General features: G+C 42.1%; 1 protein-coding gene across 1 annotated transcript; it reads left to right on the forward strand.

The window, feature by feature from the left end:
* Positions 1-1,884: 1,884 nt before the first annotated feature.
* Positions 1,885-18,487, forward strand: EBAG9 (estrogen receptor binding site associated antigen 9). The gene is made up of 7 exons (XM_079984533.1): positions 1,885-2,021; positions 10,039-10,136; positions 12,239-12,317; positions 12,443-12,601; positions 13,609-13,716; positions 15,499-15,590; positions 17,982-18,487. Exons 2-7 carry the CDS (start codon positions 10,054-10,056, stop codon positions 18,100-18,102), a joined length of 642 nt encoding a protein of 213 aa, XP_079840659.1. The 5' UTR covers positions 1,885-2,021; positions 10,039-10,053; the 3' UTR covers positions 18,103-18,487.
* Positions 18,488-19,715: the final 1,228 nt, after the last annotated feature.

The following is a 19,715-nucleotide window of genomic DNA, read 5'->3' on the forward strand; positions in this document are numbered from 1 at the left end:
AGTGGTGCCTCGCAAGACGAAAAGAATCCGTTCCGCGATTCTCTTCGTCTAGCGGTTTTTTCGTCTTGCGAAGCAAGCCCATTGACGGCTTAGCGGATTAGCGCTATTAGCGGTTTAGCGGCTTTTAGCGGATAAGCGGCTTAGCGGATTAGAAAAAGGGGGAGGGAAAGGGGGAAAAACTCGGAAAAACTCGCAAGACATTTCGTCTTGCGAAGCAAACCCATAGGGAAATTCGTTTTGCGAAGCGCCTCCAAAACAGAAAACCCTTTCGTCTAGCGGGTTTTTCGTCTTGCGAGGCATTCGTCTTGCGAGGCACCACTGTATTCCAAATGTCTCTTAAAATTGCAGTAGTAGAAATGATAACAGTAGAACACATGTTAACAGCAGAGAAAAAGAAGGATGTCCATATGATACAGGATGGGGCAGAGCAGTGATGGGTAGGATTTTGGGTAGATGGGTATTATCTTAGCCTACCCTTTCCCAACCTGGGAGCATCAATATATTTTGGTGCCCTAGCCTATAGCTATACTATAGCTAAACACTGCCTATAGTACTTACCGTAATTGTGATGCTGAGTTGAAAGAGATGCTGTTTTTAAAAGAAGCAGTTAAGATTTGGGAGGGATATGAGGTCATGGCAATGGAAGCTAGATCTTTAAGGCAATTTTGACAACAAAATAAGGTAGTATGCCTGCCTGTAAGACCGTGAGATTTGAAACTAATCTCAGAAATTAAATCTTCCTCTGATGTTATTTTAAGGTCCTGATGGCACAGGCTAAGGAGAAAAAATGTGCATATTGCCCCCCCCCCCAATCGAGAACCTTGAAATCCTAATCCATTTTATCCAATGGCATTTTTTAATTGCAATCTTATGTTATCTAGAAACTCCTATTTAATTCAGTGGAATTAATGCTGAGCAAATATGCTTTAGGTTGGTATGTAACATTGCAGACTATGGGATGTATCCAACTAAGCTTTACCCATTAAAATCAATGGCTCTAAATCGTGTTCATTAATCTCAGTGGGTTTACTCTGAGGAGGATTAGTATTGGATACAGCCTTATTACACAAGAGGAAGGGGTTTGGACTAGAGGATCATCGTGGTCCCTTCCAATTCTATGATGTATTTCCTGGCAGGAGCGGCCAAAACTATTTTTCTATACATGGAATTCAAACAGCACCAGTAGTTAAGAACAGAATGGGCCATTTGCAACAGCAGTTGCTGGTACCCACAAGGGTGGGATAACATTTAAATGACATGTAACTTCTCACTTCTTCTTTATTATTATTATTAATTATTTAAGTTTGTGTACAGCCCTTCATTTCAAGATCACAGAGCGGTTTGCAACAACAAAATACAAAATGAGAACACAGAATACATCATAAAAGGATAACGTGCCACGTCCCAAACGGATGCCTATGTGTATATAAGCAATAATTTGTGTCAGTTTTAAAGCCATCCGAGTCCCCCCCCCCCATGTTTTTTAATTTCTGAAGTGAATTACAAATAAACAAAATGTTAATACTGCATTTTTCTGTCAGCCTGACAGTTAATTTTCTTTTGGCTATGCATGCCTCTCATTTTAAAGCCCCGCCCATCTCTCCTCCCCCCGCGCGCCTTCCTCGGGCCAAAGCGCGAGATGACGCCTCGGAAGGCGGAGACGAGCACACTGAGGCGCTTGCGCAAAACGCCTTTTCCGCTTCCTGTCTTCCTCCTCCCCTATTCTGCGCCTGGTTGGCCGAGAGCGGCGGGGCGCGGCCGGAAGAGGCGGGTCCGAGCTTGCGAGCGGGTCTCCCAGGTAACAGCAAGGCCGGGCTGGCGGCAACGGCCTATGAGGGAAGCAAGCGATGGCAGCAGCAGCGGCGGCAGCAGCAGCAGCAGCAGCAGCGGCGGCAACGGCCACGTCTGAGCGGGAGGCCGCGTCCGCCCTTGAATGAAGGGAGCCCGCGGTCGCCGAGGGAAGCGGCTCCCCCTCGGCTCGCGCCGCCGCCGTCGTGTCGCCTCGCTTGGCGCTGGACAAGGTGAGCGGGCGCCGGGGAGGCGCTGCCCGCCCTGGAGCCGCCTCGTCCCGGGGGGTGAGCTGGGCAGCTGCTTCCCCGGCTCGGAGAGGAAGCAGGCGGGCCCCGTCCCTCCCTCGGCCCGCCTGCGAGCCCTGATGGGGCGGCCGCTGGTTGGCCAGCCGCGGTTCTCCCCCCCGCTTCCCAGGGGCGGCTCTTCCGCCGGAGCGAGGAGCTCCAACTTGCCAGACACCCGCTTCCCCTCTGCCGAGCTCAGCTAACCAGGGAAGCCCCAAAAGGTCTTCTTTCCCCCTTCTCGCCTTGTAATGTAAGAGTCGCAGCCTTGTTGTGGAAAGCCAGCGGGAGGTGTTCTGCGGCACCCCTTTTACAAAAAAAGGGAGTTTTATTCGGGCATGTGCTTTTTGCTTTATGAGGGGGAGAGAGAGGAGAAGAAGAATCTTTATTTGCATCAGCCACTAGCCATAGCCATAACAATAAAATAAAATGTACTGAAGACAGAGGTAGAAACTTAGCTATAGAAAATGCATTTTGGGGGTTTACATCAATAATCAAATAATAGATCTTATTCTAATTGCCCCCACTAAAAACCTTGCAGTTTTTCTGTCACTTGATCATCTCGATGTGCTAAAAGGAAGAACAGAGTAGCAGTGACTGAGTGACTCGGCATGGACAATAATAAAGGGGTAATGACCTCGGTCCTCAAATCTTTATAAGGAGTGCAAGCCAGAAGCACATGAGTAACTGATGCAATACTGCCATCTCCACATGGACATAACTGTTTTTCTGGTGGAATTTTTTGAAATTGACCCTGAAGTCCAGCCGAAGGCAGTATATTCAATCTTGCAAAAGTGAAAGCATGTCTGTACTTTGGAATTGTTAAATTTTGCAGATAGGGTGCCAAAGTGTCAAGATGACTAGGTGGAAAATAATCATACCATGGACAAAATGTCCTTATTGTGGCCAAATTATTCTCTCGCTCGATATCATACAGACGCTGTCTAATTAAATTATTTGCTTCGCTGAAGCCCAGTGTTAGTAACTGTTGTGGTGATGAACCAGAAAAGTAATGCTTTTGGTTGACAATTTTAGTCCAAGCACTCTCATGACAGTCTTGCGATGCTAAGGGTAGTAGGCCAGTGGGGTTTAAATTTAGGCAAAGCCATGCAGGAATCGTGACTGAAGAATCCCTGACACATGTCCATCCAACCTTGGGTTAAAAGCCTCTTGATAGATTCAAGACACATTCAATATTTTAGTTCCTGAGGTCAGTGGGGAAATGAAACTGGAAGGAATACAGGCAGGGATAATGGCAGTAAAGTGTAAACGTGTGGAAAACACGATTGCAGCAATCTAGCAATCCTGGCACCGGTTAGTTACTGTAATTAGCATCTGTAGTTGAGTCAAAGGCCATAACCTTGTTTCGAAGCTCAATTGATAAGCTTGGTTTTCCTTTTGTGGGAATGAGTTGAGTAAAAGTTGGAAGCTGCTCTAAACTAGGTACTATAAATACTAGTGATAGTTATACAGTGGTACCTTGGGTTACAGATGCTTCAGGATGAGAACAGAAATCGCACGGCAGCAGTGGGAGGCCGCATTAGCTAAAGTGGTATCTCAGGTTAAGAACAGTTTCAGGTTAAGAACGAACCTCCAGAACGAATTAAGTTATTAACCTGAGGTACCACTGTAGTTAGGGACGCAGGTGGCGCTGTGGGTTAAAGCCTCAGCGCCTAGGGCTTGCCGATCGAAAGGTCGGCGGTTCGAATCCCTGCGGCGGGATGCGCTCCCGCTGCTCGGTCCCAGCGCCTGCCAACCTAGCAGTTCGAAAGCACCTCCGGGTGCAAGTAGATAAATAGGGACCGCTTACCAGCGGGAAGGTAGACGGCGTTTCCGTGTGCGGCTCTGGCTCGCCAGAGCAGCGATGTCACGCTGGCCACGTGACCCGGAAGTGTCTCCGGACAGCGCTGGCCCCTGGCCTCTTAAGTGAGATGGGCGCACAACCCCAGAGTCTGTCAAGACTGGCCCGTACGGGCAGGGGTACCTTTACCTTTACCTACCACTGTAGTTCTTTATAAAACAGTGCTTCCCACTTGGAACCAAAGCCCACCTTTTAAAAAAAGTTTGGGGTGCCCTCTGACATGTGCAGCTAAATAAAACTTCAAGCATTAGGGGACGTACATCACTAGATAAAAGTTATAGTTCCTCTTGTTCTTTTGAACTTTTACTGTTCCTATCTACATGCATCACTTGTGAGATTGCCTTTTTCTTCAAAGAAATACTGAACTTACTTCTGGTATCACAAATTATGAGAACTATATCTAGAGATAGGGAGAAATGACCTTGATCATGTGAGATGCAAAGAAAAGCTCCTTGGCTGTATTTAATGCATGCTATACTGGATGAGACTTCAGACAAGTCTAGCATCCTTAAGCTGGTCAAGGAAGGGGTCACTCACTGTAAACTGTTGTATTGACCTAGTATTTGAGGAGAAAAACTCCATGTTCAACTGTCCAGATGTCTTTACTGCATACCTGTTCCCCTAGATTTGATTCATAATAGCACCTCGAGCTGTATAGTTTATTATTCTATTCTAAATAAGTTTGAGTTATGAGATTGACACTAAAGTCATGGGCATGTCATATCGGCAGTTAAAATTTTAGGATAAGCATTACAGTACAGTTACTTTGTTGCAAGTCTTAACTCTTTGTTTCTAGAAATATTTGCAACCCAAACATGTGCATGTTTACTGGGAAGCAAGTCCCAGTGAGCTCAATGGAATTTGATGTTGGTTGGAAGGGAAACTGGCTATTACTCATGAGTCTTGGTAATTGTGGCTACCAGATTTTTTGTTTTAAATACAGGGTCATATATTTTAGATTCCATTTAAACTGAACAACTTGAACGTTACACCGTTAACATTTAAAAGGCAAAGCTTCTACTTTATACATTTGACTCACTCTGGTTGTGACACATTAAGAATGCTGGACATGGGTGGAAGTTGCTGTTTGAGGAATAGCCATTTTTTGAGCAGTACGAGTTGACATTTGTGACAATTTGTTTTTTTTGCACCCACGAAAATCCACAAGAGATGTTCATATACCTAGTATACGTTATAGTATGTAGTCATGATTAGTACTTGTATTGAAAAAAATAAGGGTTTGCTATATTCAATCTATATATTTTGTCACTTTGAAAAAGCAAAACACCTTTTGGCCCCTAGATGAATTTCCAAGCTATCTGGAAGAGTGGCTAATGGGGATAATACAGTTGTCCACGTACAGTACCCCACAGTCAATTTTGACTGGATTTAGCCAACCAGGGGTCTTTTACCTTTACTCCCTTATGAAAATGAGGGGTTATGAACCATATTTTCTCTTAATTGACAAGGGCTGTCCCTTGCTCTGAACAAATTAAGTACTATAGTGCTAAAGAAGAATTCCTGTACCTGTATAGCTAAATGGGGTAAACCAGATAACAAGGACAGGCAGAAAGTAGGGGCAATGCCTATAATTTGAGGGTCTCCTATGCGGGTGGCGCTGTGGGTTAAACCAGTGTTTCCCAACCTTGGGCCTCCAGCTGTTTTTGAACTACAATTCCCATCATCCCGGACCACTGGACTTGCTAGCTAGGGATGATGGGAGTTGTAGTCCAAAAACAGCTGGAGGCCCAAGGTTGGAAAACACTGGGTTAAACCACAGAGCCTAGGACTTGCCGATCAGAAGGTCGGCGGTTCGAATCCCCGCAACGGGGTGAGCTCCCATTGCTCGGTCCCTGCTCCTGCCAACCTAGCAGTTCAAAAGCACGTCAAAGTGCAAGTAGATAAATAGGTACTGCTCTGACAGGAAGGTAAATGGTGTTTCCGTGCACTGCTCTGGTTCGCCAGAAGCGGCTTAGTCATGCTGGCCACGTGACCCGGAAGCTGTACACCGGCTCCCTCGGCCAGTAAAGCGAGATGAGCGCCGCAACCCCAGAGTTGGTCATGACTGGACCTAATGGTCAGGGGTCCCTTTACCTTTACCATTATCTGTTTACTGGGACAAAGGCATAATTTGCAAACCTCTTATCATATCCTTCCTTTATTTACCTTTTCTCTAAATGAAAAAGCTCCAACCATTGCATCCTTCACTTGTTAGAGGAGTAGCTTCAGCCCCCTGCTAATTTTGGTTGTCTTTCTCTTCACCTTTTCCACCTCAGCCCTCAGCAAGATGCAGTGACTGGAACTGTGCACAGTATTCCATATGAAGTTTGATCATAGATTTGTATAAGGCCATTATAGTATTGGTCTTTTTATTTTAATACTTTTCCTATTCATTTCCAGCATGGATTTTGCCATTTTCATAATGCAGGATTGATGTTTGCATTGAGCTATTCAACATGACTGCAAGATTACTTGCCAGAGTAGTAGCCACTAGATCAGGCCCCGTCATTGTATATATGAAACTAGGATTTTCTTCCCCAGTGTGCATCACTTCCTGCTTAACTAAACACCATTTTCTCTTTTAGTACCCATTCAACTCTTTATTTGGAACTCTTTATTATCCCTTTTCATTTAATCATCCCATTTAATTTGGTGTCATCAACAAACATGGCCACCATATAGTCTAGCTCTCTAAACAACCTACAACAGACAATGTTAAAGAGGTTGTATTGGATTACCCATGGCTTCTGAGATGACAAAGGGAAGTCGAAAAGGATGGCAAACACTATAGGCCAAAAGACCAGTTTTAACTGAAGGGAGAAAAGTGAGTAAGCTGGAGAGAATTCACTAACTGTGTGTTGCTTTGGCAACCAAGATGAACTTTTCTTATATACCTGAGGTATGGCTTGTGAGGACTTGTGCAGAGAGTTATGGGCCATTTACACTTCAGAACAATCCAGGAAAGTAGACTAAGAAGGTAGAAGAAGATGATGAAGAAGAAGATGAAGAAATGAGACTGGTGGACATAAAATCATAGAATTGTAAGCTGGAACAGACTCAACTTACAATTCAACCCCCTGCAATGCAGGAGTCCTGCCCACAGCTGTCTCTGGGTGAGCTCAAACCATTAACCTGGGTAGCAGCCAGATGTTCTCTTGGGAGCTACAATTCAATGACGGGCTCACTGAATCTGAGATATGCTTAAGGTACATGGTAGGACTACCTCCTTGCAGTGGAGGATCTTTAAGTTGTGGAAGAAGGTAGAAGGACATTTTCAGAGACAGATACTGTATTTTCAGCCCTTTTTTACATACTCTGAGAAATGCTAGCTCCAGAACTTAAGTTAGTACTATTATTTACTAGTTCATTGCAGTGTACATTGGTTGGAGGCTAAAGGGGAGGAGCATCATGAGTGTCTGATTGTTCTAAATTTATGTTCTTATTTTATAATGCCACTCTTATCTGGTTGCTGTAACTGGTTGGAGCTGTTGGTTGAGAGAGATTATTTTCATGGCATTTAACAGTTGCATGCTTGTTAACTCTGCAGAATGCATTTGAATCCTTGTGATTTTCAGGGTATTGCTTCAACATCAGTTACTAATAGATACTGAATTTATCCCTGAGAAAATACAGATCACCTAACTTACCATTTCTGTTTCCATCCTCTTAGGTGTATGTGAACCCTTTGCTTATTGAGGTAACTGTGTTACTATAGGGTTATATCCCCCCACCTCGGTTCCGAGTTGGTGTCAAATTGGGAAGGAGTGTGAAGATAAACTTTTTTTCTTTCTCATGGAGAACTCCTCCATCTTGGCCTGCAAACCTAGGCATGCTTAGTTGAAGTAAATATAATAATACAAGCATACTTAGTTGAAGTGAATGAAATAATGCTTTTGACATTGATTGGTTTCTGTTCATTTTATACATTAACTCCAGTCCAGGAGAACCTAGATCTTCGAATCTACATATATCTTTTTGGAGGGGTTATTTGTCCTGATACACCTGATATGTGCATAGTTAGCTTATTTGTACATTTTTCTTACTGACCTTTATAAAGCCTCACACAGTTGAGTGACAACTATTTAACTTGTGTGAATTCAGCTTTATACACTTGGCTGAAAAAAGAGGGTTGACCATCCAAGGGGAAGAAATGTTGGCAATCTCACAGTACACTTATATATTTTGAAATGTCTTCAGAAACTTTGTTGCTGTGCCAATTCCAGAAGTTTCCACAGGTAGATAAGCCACTGGAGTATCAGTTGCTGCTGAGCATTAAGAGCTTCCCGCCCCCCCTTTTTTTTAATGATGAAGCACTTTTCCCTCCTAAGTGAAGTAACAGGACAGGATTGCCCGCCTGCTACTACAGTGGTGCCCCGCAAGACAAACGCCTCGCAAGACGGAAAACCCGCTAGACAAAAGGGTTTTCCGTTTTGGAGGCGCTTCGCTAAATGAATTTCTCTATGGGGTTGCTTCGCAAGATGAAAAAATATTGCGAGTTCCCGCGGGTTTTTTCCGCTCCCCCCCCCTTTCCTAAGCCGCTTATCAGCTGTTCCGCTGATAAGCCGCCTCTCAGCTGATCGCTAAAAGCCGCTAGACCGCTAATAGCGCTAATCCGCTAAGCCGTCAATGGGCTTGCTTCGCAAGTCAAAAAAACCGCTAGACGAAGAGAATCGCGGAACGGATTAATTTCGTCTTGCGAGGCACCACTGTATTGCCTTCCATCATGTTATTTACTCTTCTATTCTTCTTGCCATTTACAGTACACTTATGATATATTATGGGATATGAGGATATGCTTCCACCTCATGCTGTCTTAATAAAGTTATTTGTGGTCATAAAATGCAATTCCTATATACAGTTTGTAAGAATAAAAAATCATAGGCATTGTGGCATACAGACAAGACCTTGTTAGATAACAAAATTCCAAATATGCTGTAAAGCTCCTGGGAGAACTATAAAGTAGTTTCTGTATAATAGAATAGATTTTGAGTTGTAGGACTCTCAATTATTTCACAAAATTGCACTGTTGAAGCTGAAATGGTGATAGTTATTGTCTGAGAATTATTTTTCTCTGTCTGAAAGAATTCCTTGATGGTTATTCCCAGGTGAATATGTACAGGATTGCAGGCTTAGTGTTGCATATCATGAGAAAATGTAGGGTTAACTGACTTCATGGTAACACTGACTTTTCTGAACTGTATAAACTCTGCCAGAATGGTAAGCATTATGGGCTGTATGTTTACAGAGTGGGAGTACAGGAGAAAGTTCATATTTGTATTTTCCAGTTTAAGTCTGTCTGTGAATGAGACATAAAAAGATCCAAAATACTATTCATTGCATTAACGAAATCAAGTGAAAAACAGAGTGTGTGATTGACTTTTCATTAATTAGTATAAACTTCTTTTAAAAAATTCAGATTAGCTTCTTGTGAAGCCCTGTTGAAGTGCAGTAGAAACTCACTTGAATAGTCACTCAGTTGATAAACTATGGCAAGTAAGAATTGCTTCCATGCAGGGAATATTTGGTTGAGGCAGAGAGGTGGTTCTTTTGTTCACTTCAGGCTGTTAATGTGTCAGAAGTTATTAACATAGGTTTGTATGGGCAGGCAGGCTAATATTTTTTTGTGATTTTAAAAATTAATAGTAAGTTGAATGCCCTGATGCTGCAGTTACTGAAAACCATTTGTGGAACTTGATAAAGAAGAGAACCACACACTTGAATGATAGTTTTTCCATTTTTATTTGGACTATTTAAGTGTCTGATTCCAAATTATCTCTGTGGGGCTTAGGGAGTGAAGTGCAAAGGCAGTTTAGAGAACCCGCCTCTCCCCTGGACCTGATAAATTCAAGAGGCTGCTTATAGTTTGGCTTCTTAATATCTGCTTTCCTTGGTAAAAAAAGCAAGACTTGAAGGTGGTCTGAAAAAAATATGTAAACTCATGAATTCAGTGAGCATAAACATAGAAGGGCTGGTTAGGCCTAGTTTGGATGTTACAGCCAAAGAGTGGTTTAGCGAATGGGAATGTGCTGGCTTTGTTCCTGCATCCATAAGGTAGTAAAAAGTTGTGTAATACATGTCAGCATAATTGTATTAATTCTTTTGCAGGTGAAGACTTTCACCATGGCCATTACACAGTTCCGTCTTTTTAAAATTTGTACATGCCTGGCAGCAGTACTGTCTTTTTTTAAGCGCTTAATATGCAGGTAAATAGCTTTTCTTGCATGTGATTTTGGTTTAATTGTAAGGTTTTTCCCCTCTTCATTTGTGAAGAACTTGTTTTCTTATTTAATTTCAGGCTGTGTAAAGCTCTACCTTAATTTGCATGGTTACACGTTTAAATGAGTTGTACCTAAAAGAGTTGTAAAATATATATATATATCATTTTATTCCTTATTTGGACTGCTAAGAAATAGCCATGACAGTTGTTTTAAAGCACCTACTTTCACCTCTTCTTTTTCATGTCATCTATATAACTTTTTCTGGAACTTCTGGAGTACCTGGAAATGTTGAACAATTTTTTTTTCTGGTTTGAAATGACACTTTTAGCAACATAGAAGCTAACAATGTAAACATTTCTTTGGAAAAAGGAAATGCTGTGCTGCAAAAGCAACAGAGACTGCTGGGACACCTTAAGCCACTTATTGTGGCATTAGTGTTTGTGGGCCAGAATCTACACCTTTGAATGCATGATGAAGTCATTTTAATTAGCTGACATATCTGCATTACTGCCCTGGGCTCCTTTGGAGGAATTAATTAAGCAGATAAAATCCTGAGTACAGAGAGAAGGGTAAAAAGTCTTGCATTCTTTGTTAGGGACAAAGTCAAGCAGTTCCAGGGAGCAGTAGGTGTCACAATACTTTTCAGGAGTGGGTCTTACCAGAGCAAACTAGATCTTGTATTCATGTGACTGGATTTTCTGTCCTCAATATTTGTTTGTTTGTTATCTGCATACTCAATATTTTTCCTCTTGATGAATAAACATAGCTAGATAATACTGTAAATAAACATCAAATAGAAACAATTTCAGAAAGTCTTTGCAGCAGTAATTACACTGGTCTAAGGTGCCAATGAATCTTTATCTGTTACTCAACCCTGCCCCCCCAGCCAAAAAAAATCCCATGGACAAATTGAGGCATGCAGATAGAATCATAGCATTGGAAGGGACCACAAGGATCATCTAGTCCAACTTTCCGGAATTCAGGAATCTTTCACCCAACGTGGAGTTTGAACCCATGGCGCTGAGATTAGGAGTCTCATGCTACCGACTAAGCTACCCCTCTACTACTTTTTTTTTAAATGTAGAAGTATGCTTGTTGCTTCTGTAGTGTTCATTCAGTAGTGGTTCTATGAACTTTAATTTGGTTCAAGATTGAACCTTGAAAATATTAACACTTTACTTAAAAATTAGAAAACAAAAGTACAGTCCCTGTGAAGATTTTGGTAGTTACAGCATAGATCCCATTCCTGGCAAACTTCCCTTATTATTCTCTCTGGCTTTATACTCACTCACCACCTCCACCCCAATATAAATAGTGAGAAGCATGCATACAATAAATAATGTTAAACACTGTTCCATCCATTTGGGCTGCATAATTCAAGAAATTTAGCAAGACTTTATTGAACTAAAGACTCAAAGCTGTGTCTTCCAGGCACAGTTCTCTCTTCAAAGTTCAAAGTTCTCTACACACTTCTGTGCCTGTGTTTTGGTACAGAGAAACTATACAGGCTACTGCTTCAGTTAATGTTCCAACACAAGGATTTTAATGGCCAGATTCCACAGGAGGAAGAGCAATCAGAAAAGAAAGTGACCTCTTCTTTTTATATATTGTAAAGCAGGGGGAGGCAATAAGATGCTCTCCTAATGGTATGGACACTAACTCCATCAGCCCCAGCCAGCATGTGCAATGGTTGGAGTCAAAGAGAATTGTAGTCCATACTATCTAGATGTCATCACACTGTGTATGTGTTCCCTTCCAAATCACAGATGTGCAAGCAGGAGTCTGTACCTTGGTAAGTAGTCAGGCATGTTGATTCTTATGAAGGAAATCACTTGCATCAGCTGAGAGACATCTATAGTAACTAGGATAGTAGTGGGAGGTCTAAATTAAGATAAAGATATAGACCAGCACATCTTCAAAAGCAGACATTAATCTTTGCTTGTTCACACAAAAGTTACTAACCTTTTCAATCCACTACATTTTCACTTAGCTACGTTCAATAATTTTCTTTAATATATTTAGCCTTACCAATAGCTTTTAGTGTTCGTGTTTTCAGAACTAAGAAGATCCTTGTCTTTCTTTTTCAGGACTGGAAGAGGGCGAAAACTTAGTGGAGATCAAATAACTTTACCAACTACTGTGGATTACTCATTGGTTCCAAAGCAGGTAATACCTTTTAATGTCAGTGATTGAACAATAGTAATTCCAAGTGGCTCAGTCAAATATAGATTGTTTTTTATGAGTGTCAAGCTGCAAATAGAAAGCTGAAGTCTCACTGTTTCCATCTTTAGTCAGAAGTAGAAGACTGGACTTCGTGGGATGAAGATGCACCTACAAGCGTGAAGATTGAAGGTGGCAATGGTGATGTGGCCAATCAGCAAAATGGTTTGGAAGAAATGGAGCCTGATTATTTTAAGGACATGACGCCAACAATAAGGAAAACACAGAAAGTAGGTTTCAAGCACGCGTGACACCAAACATTATGTAACATCTTATAAAGTAGTCCTTATTAGTATTTGGTGCAGAGGAAATTTCTTTGTGTGAATCAGCTGGTCTGGGGCATTTTAGTATTGTAATGCAACAACATGGTTGTATGTGGCAGAGGGATAACATGCAAAATTAAAGGTGTTACTCCATCTTGATCTCTTAACTGGCTAGTCTGGGTTGCTACAAGTACAGCAGCGTGGATAGTTACATTATTGCTGCTTTATCAAATTTTGGAGACTTCAGAGGAAGCTTACTCCTTTCTGTAGCTTAGAACTTCAATTGTAATCAGGTGACTGGCTTGTATGTTTACTGGCGACAGTATGATACCAAGGGAGTTGGTGCAATTAAGCTTTCCAGAGCAGCGTTGACTCGGTTCAGAAGTGTACATGCCTTCATAAGCTTTGGTTTTGTCCCTTTTCTCCTCCTTGGTATGCACAAAGAGGAAATCATAAGCACCTTTTCTGTTTTTAAACAGGCCATGGGGCTCTGTTTTGGCCCAAACATGGGAAACACCAGTTTGTTTAACTCTGGTTAGTGGAAACACACTGAAATCTGAGACCATGGTTTAATCCTGGCTAAATTCTCGCTGACTAGAGCTTAAGTAAAGCAGCGTTACCAAAGTTTGGACATAATGGGAAACCATATTTTAAAGTGGGATTCAGATGCTTCTGATCATTTGGCTGCAAGAGGTTGGGAGGGAGAGTGAGCAGCATAAGTCTAAAGGTCATGCAGAGTGGTTCATTGTTTGGGAAGTATGGGAATGCCCGTGTGTGCGAGTTTCCTTCCAATTCACAGTTGTGCAGGTGTGAGTCTGTACCTTATTGTCAAGTAGTCAGATATCATATTGTCATGAGGCATGATTCATTGTGGCCACAGTAGGTTAATGAGCTGAAAATCTTGCAATTCATTCTGTTAATAATGAAGGTATTTATGATGTGTTTTCTCTTTCTTCTCCAATGTTATATTACAGATTATTGTTAAAAAACGCGAACCCTTAAGTTTTGGGAACCAGGATGTCAGTGCAGGATTTTCTAGTAGATTAGCAGCTACACAAGACACTCCTTTTATTCATCAGTCTGTAAGTATCTCCTCTGTACTGATCACTTTCTGTGTTTAGATAATGTTTTCTCTCAGAAGAATGTGTAACTATTTTTGCTTTTTCAGAGGCAGGTTGTATTGTTGGAATGTCTCTTAAGGGTACTTTCCAATGCCAAATCTCCAAAGGCAGCACTTCATTTTAAAGAGTGTATCTTGAAACTTGTTGATTATATCACTCCTACCTGTACTCCTACCTCCCATAATACAAAAGACATGCTAAATTGCAAAATAAAAATGGTTGAACTGCCAAAGCCTCACCCTTCCAAGCATTGACCAGCTATTTTGGTGGCTTGTGGTAGAGTAGCTTCAGGCATGGCTCACTACACTTTCCTACTTATTGTTCTCCATGGCATGTTAGCCTCGCTACAGTATTGGTTGATCCAGTCTGCTCCCCAAGCTTTCAAATTGTAGGATTGATTTAATTCATTCACTTCCCCCTTAACCTCTATTACAGGGGTATCAAAACTTTTTTCAAAGAGGGCCAGATTTGATGAAGTGAACATGCGTGAGGGCCGACCAAAGGTGTTGAACTTTTTTTAGGATTGAAGTTGTTGAGCATTTTATTGGATTTTACCTCAGGGAATAAACTGCCACAGTGGCTGGATTAAACCGACTGGCGGTCTGGATTAGACCCCTGAAACGGACTTTGGACATGCCTGACCTTACATGCAACAAGTATATCTGTAAATTAAGAACTAAACCAGTGCATCCATTTGTTCCCTCTATCGATAAATGTGGTGGTTCTCCACTACCCCCCATGAAATGGATGCGATGCATTAGACAATTGCCCATAAAAGGAAGTGGTTGTCAACCCCCCAAGCCTGCCAAAAGGCTCCCATGGGTGTCAAGGGAACTCTGCTGAATAGGGTGTGTTGTGCTCAGCAGGGGAGCTGAGGGTGAAAGGGGGACTGTGGAAAATCAGGTGGAAGCACCTTCTCTGAAGTCTTCCTGCAGTTCTTCCTTTCCCCCTTTTCACCCTGTTCTGCAGCCCACCCCATTCAGCAGAGTTCCCCTAATCCTTGGAAGATGCTGAAGAAGGAGGAGCAAGAAAACTCACCTTGTGCTAACCCCCTTTCTTGGGAACTTTTCTGGATCCAATCCTATATATCATACCTTTCGTTGACATAAATTTAGGATTTCATGTGTGTAAAAACTAGGACGTGACAGAGACATCTGTGATAGTTTGCTTTGTCTGCTAGTAAAAACTTCAGGAGTTTTAGACAGATGTTCCCAAAGGGAATGTTACAATCTAGCATGGCAGGAATATGGAAGAGTGATGTATGCACAGATAAGGAATTAATAATGTCTTGGCCAGCACTAGAAAGCAGAAAATGCTTCTGTGTTTTTGGAAGTTCATTCAACACATGACTGTCTTCATTAAGTACTGTGGAGAGTGCGAGAGTTGCAGTTGCCTAACTAGGATTCCATTCCTATAAAGTGGTACCTCAGGTTACATACACTTCAGGTTACAAACTCCGCTAACCCTGAAATAGTGCTTCAGGTTAAGAACTTTGCTTCAGGATGAGAACAGAAATTGTGCTCCGGCGGCGCAGCAGCAGCGGGAGGCCCCATTAGCTAAAGTGGTGCTTCAGGTTAGAACAGTTTCAGGTTAAGAACGGACCTCCGGAACGAATTAAGTACATAACCAGAGGTACCACTGTAAATAGGATGACACAGCCCAAATGTGGAATAATAGTTTCCTGAGATTTAGCAGATTGAGTCTCTCTCTATAGATGTGTGTTGAATTCTTGTCCTTTTCCAGCCAGAACTGGGAGACTTGGAGACATGGCAGGAAAACAGAAATGCTTGGGAAGAAGAAGAAGATGCCTCCTGGCAAGCAGAAGAGGTTCTTAGGTAAATTCACACAATCTTATAATTGGCTGTACTGTAAATATTTGCTGTTAACTAGCAGGCATTGATTCAGGGAGCATGCACTTTTAATCGTGTTTGCATGTAACACTAAGCTGTAGTTCATTGTTATATGAATGAACCCTTCAGCTTGTATGCTCCTCCCCAATTCTTTTCCCTTTTCTGATACAGTCATGAGCTATTAGACGCTATTGGGCCATTTTCGCTGGCACAGTGAATTTCAGTGCATGCAACAATTGCGTCAGTGGACTGATTAGCACAGAACACTGGATGCAACCCGTTGCTTGTTTTTGAACAGAAGCATGTTCAAGCGGGTGTTTCATTACACATGAATCCTCAACTGTAGTTTTATTTTAATTGTGGCAAGCTTCATAAACCAGGGTTTGAAATTGGCTTGTGGTGAGTAGAAAATGAAAGTAGCTCACCAGAGGGAGTGGGGAGTGTGCAAGCTTAAGGTCACCTAAGCTCTTCACTGTACTGAGCACAGCATTCATATAAGAGAATTAAAAAATGCAGCGGTACCTTGAGTTACAAACAACTCAGGTTACAAACTCCGCTAACCTGGAAAAGTTGCCTCAAGTTGAGAACTTTGCCCGAAAATGAGAACGGAAATCGTGTGCCAGCGGCACATCAGCAGCAAGAGGCCCCATTAGTGAAAGCACGCCTCTAGTTAAGAACAGTTCAGGTTAAGAACGAACCTCCGGAACGAATTGTGCGTAACTAGAAGTACCACTGTAAACAGAAACCCCAAGTATAAAGAGGCAATACAATTACTGTGAAGATTCATAACAGTAAAATCATTGCAATTTGAAAAGCCCCGACACTTTCGTGAATTTAATATTGGAATGCTGTTCCCAGTGCTGCTCACTTGTCACATATCCAGAGCTTTAGGCACCAGGCCAAGAATTTTCTATTCACCCAGGCATTTGATTGCTTCTGTTTAAGGCTGTTTTCTGCTCTAAATTTGAACATTTTTTTGGTTTGGTTCTATTTTCTTCTGCAATCCACTTTTGCAGATTTGGTTTAAAATCAGGATAAAAATTATGGACCATATCCAGTGCTTCAGGTCTGCTGGCATGATGGACTTCCATGCATGCAGCGGGGCTTCCTCTTCACTCCGCCCACCCATCCCCAAATGTTTGAGGGCCGTTCTAGAGAAGATTTTGGGGTGTGCACATGGAGGAGGAGAAGTCTCATTACACCAGTGGAAATATGTTGAATGCAGTCCCTTTTATTTGCTTACTTACTTTTAAAAAATACTATTTATCAATAAAAAGTGGAGAAAAGGCCATATTCAGGGTCCAACTCAGCTAAGAGTTTATGAATGACAGCTTCTCCATACCTTCCTATTGCATACTTAGTCAGCGCAAGAACCCAAATAGCGTGGTTTGAAGGCACAAGAAGCTGTGCCTGGATTGGAGCCACATGTACACCATCTTTCTTTCATGATGGAAGAAAGGCGGGATCTGCAGTGTTTGCTAAGGATTCCACTTCATCTAAGTTGCTGATAAAAAATGTTGACGCGTACTGGACAGAATGCTACAGTGCTTCATTCAAAATCCCATTCTGATTGGTAGAAAAGCATTGATGAGTTCTGTTTAAGTATAGTTGTAAAGATGAGCAGGAAAGGTTGTTGTTATAATATACAGTCATACCTTGGTTCTCAAGCAGAATCCGTTCTGGAAGTCTGTTCAACTTCCAAAAACATTCAGAAACCAAGGCATGGCTTCCGATTGGCTGCAGGAGCTTCCTGTACTCAGTCAGAAGGCGTCAGACATCTGGCTTCCAAAAAGTTCACAAAACACTTCCGGGTTTGTGGTGTTCAGGAGCCAAAACGTTCGAGTCAGAAGGCGTTTGAGAACCAAGGTACGACCCTATACTTGGCAAAGAATAGTTTAAATTGTTGGAAATACTGAATCCTTAAAATAATACCTTCCCTAGCCACCAGAGGGCTCAGTATACATCCAAGCCTCTCCCATTCTTGCTTAAAGAATAATCACCGTTACTTATATTTCACTTTCTTGAGGATTAGTGTTAAGGCCATGGATGGTTTCCCATGCAGTAGTCAAAATACATGGTCTGAAATCTTACCCAACTGCTACAAGAAGGGGTGAATTTTACTTCAAACAATGTTCACATCTGTTTTACCAAGCTTATGTTGGTTAACATGTTCCACGGCTTAGCTCTAAATTGTATTGGAAAGTAGATTATATTCCGTGGGTAGGCTGCTATTGGTCCCATCTCAGGCAGCCATTAATTCTGTGTCACTGTATTTGTGCACCTTCTGTATACGGAAAGTATTTCCATCCATTAGATGGAAAGTCATTTCCATCTTTTGCATCCATTGATGCAATTCTATTTTTTGTCAAATTGCAGGCAGCAGAAAATAGCAGAAAGGGAAAAAAGGGCAGCTGAGCAACAAAGGAAGAAAATGGAGAAAGAAGCACAGCGGTTAATGAAGAAAGAACAAAATAAAATTGGTGTGAAGCTGTCCTAACAACATTTGCCTTGGTCTCACGGAGCCAGCAGTGGGGAGAGAATTCAGCTTCATCATTTTGTATTGATCTCAGTATTTTTAGAACTCCGGCTCACTACTTATTTTAAAGCCATCTTGGAAGAGACGGTTGGTTCTTTCATAAAGCAACTGGACAGTTCAAACAACGACAGCATCATCCCATTTAATCCCACCAAGATGGGACAGTGTTTCCTGCAGAAGCCCTATCCCCATGCACTCCCACTGCGAGAAGAGCTGCTACTTCATAAACTCTTCAAATGCCTGTTTTGAAGCTAAAGGGAAAAGGGTGTAAATAATTGAATGATGGCAATCTATTGTCTATTATGCTTATTACGAGAAAGGTGTGTAATTAAATAATTTTAAAGAATGTGTTGCTTCACTGCTTGTTTTCACAAAACCCTGCCTTTATTGCAGTACTAAGTGCCTCATTATAAATTTTAGGGAAGCCAGTTAAGCTGACGGTGTCGTACATAGAAGGATAATTTACTTAAGGCCAGCCATGACTTCAGGCAAAAAAGAAGATGTTGCTATTATCTTGCTTTGTTCGATGTACCTGTGGTGATGTTTGCTTTCTTGCATCTTTAAACTCCCAAGATAAAAGCCCTGCTGGAAGGTTAAGCTGCGATAGCAACTTCTACTTCCCAAACATAGGCAACAGGTGTCTGCCTGCTTTCATGAAAAATTCCAGAACTGCTTGGGTGGTGATCTAGGCATTGCTTATGCAGATTAGTATATCAGTGGCTGCTTCTGAACTTTGAAATCCAAGTTTTAAGGGCACAAAACTCCTTTGATATGCTGAAGTCTCAGGGGCGAGGCAATTGTGTAAGTCCCGGCAGGCAGATGGGCTTTTCCTCTACCTACAAAGCTGGACTGTACTCCAATGCATGCGATCAGGTTTCTTCCAGCCCAAGTGCAAAGAAGCCTTTCCTTTCCTGGTAATGAAGGGTCATTGCATCTATGCCAAACATCCAAAACTTTGAAGAGTGTGTCACATGGAAATATTGAGTTGTCAGATCAACTTGAAGCTGGCCTCACTAAGGAAAAAATGGGCAGTTGATTGCACCGGAATGAATTGCTCTAGTATGTATCGCTTAATTTAGCATGCTGAGCCAATCCTTGGGCTGTTTGTCAAAGCTGAAGGCAGCTGGAAAAACTTATACGGACTCCTGTTTTCCCAGGTTGCTTGCTTAGGAACTCATCATTCCATGTTTAACTTGCCACTTATGAAATAGGGGCATTGGTGCTTGTGCTGAGGGCCAGCCTACATTTTACCTTTGTCGTGTAGATAAATGGAGGTAACATTCCTATGTTAGATTTTAATGTGTATCACTGGCCCTATTTTTCAGGTAGGCTTCCATATCAAATGTGTTGGAGTGTATAAGCAGGGATGCGGGTGGTGCTGTGGCATAAACCACTGAGCCTCTTGGGCCTGGTTCGAATCTGCATGACGGGGTGAGCTCCCATTGCTTTTTCCCAGCTTTTGCCAAACTAGCAGTTTGAAAGCATACCAGTGCAAGTAGATAAATAGGTACCGCTGCAGTGGGAAGGTAAATGGCATTTCTGTGTGATCTGGCTTCTATCACGGTGTTCTGTTG

Source organism: Podarcis cretensis, assembly GCF_951804945.1.
Source record: "Podarcis cretensis genome assembly, chromosome: 7".
Taxonomy (NCBI): Eukaryota; Metazoa; Chordata; class Lepidosauria; order Squamata; family Lacertidae; genus Podarcis; species Podarcis cretensis.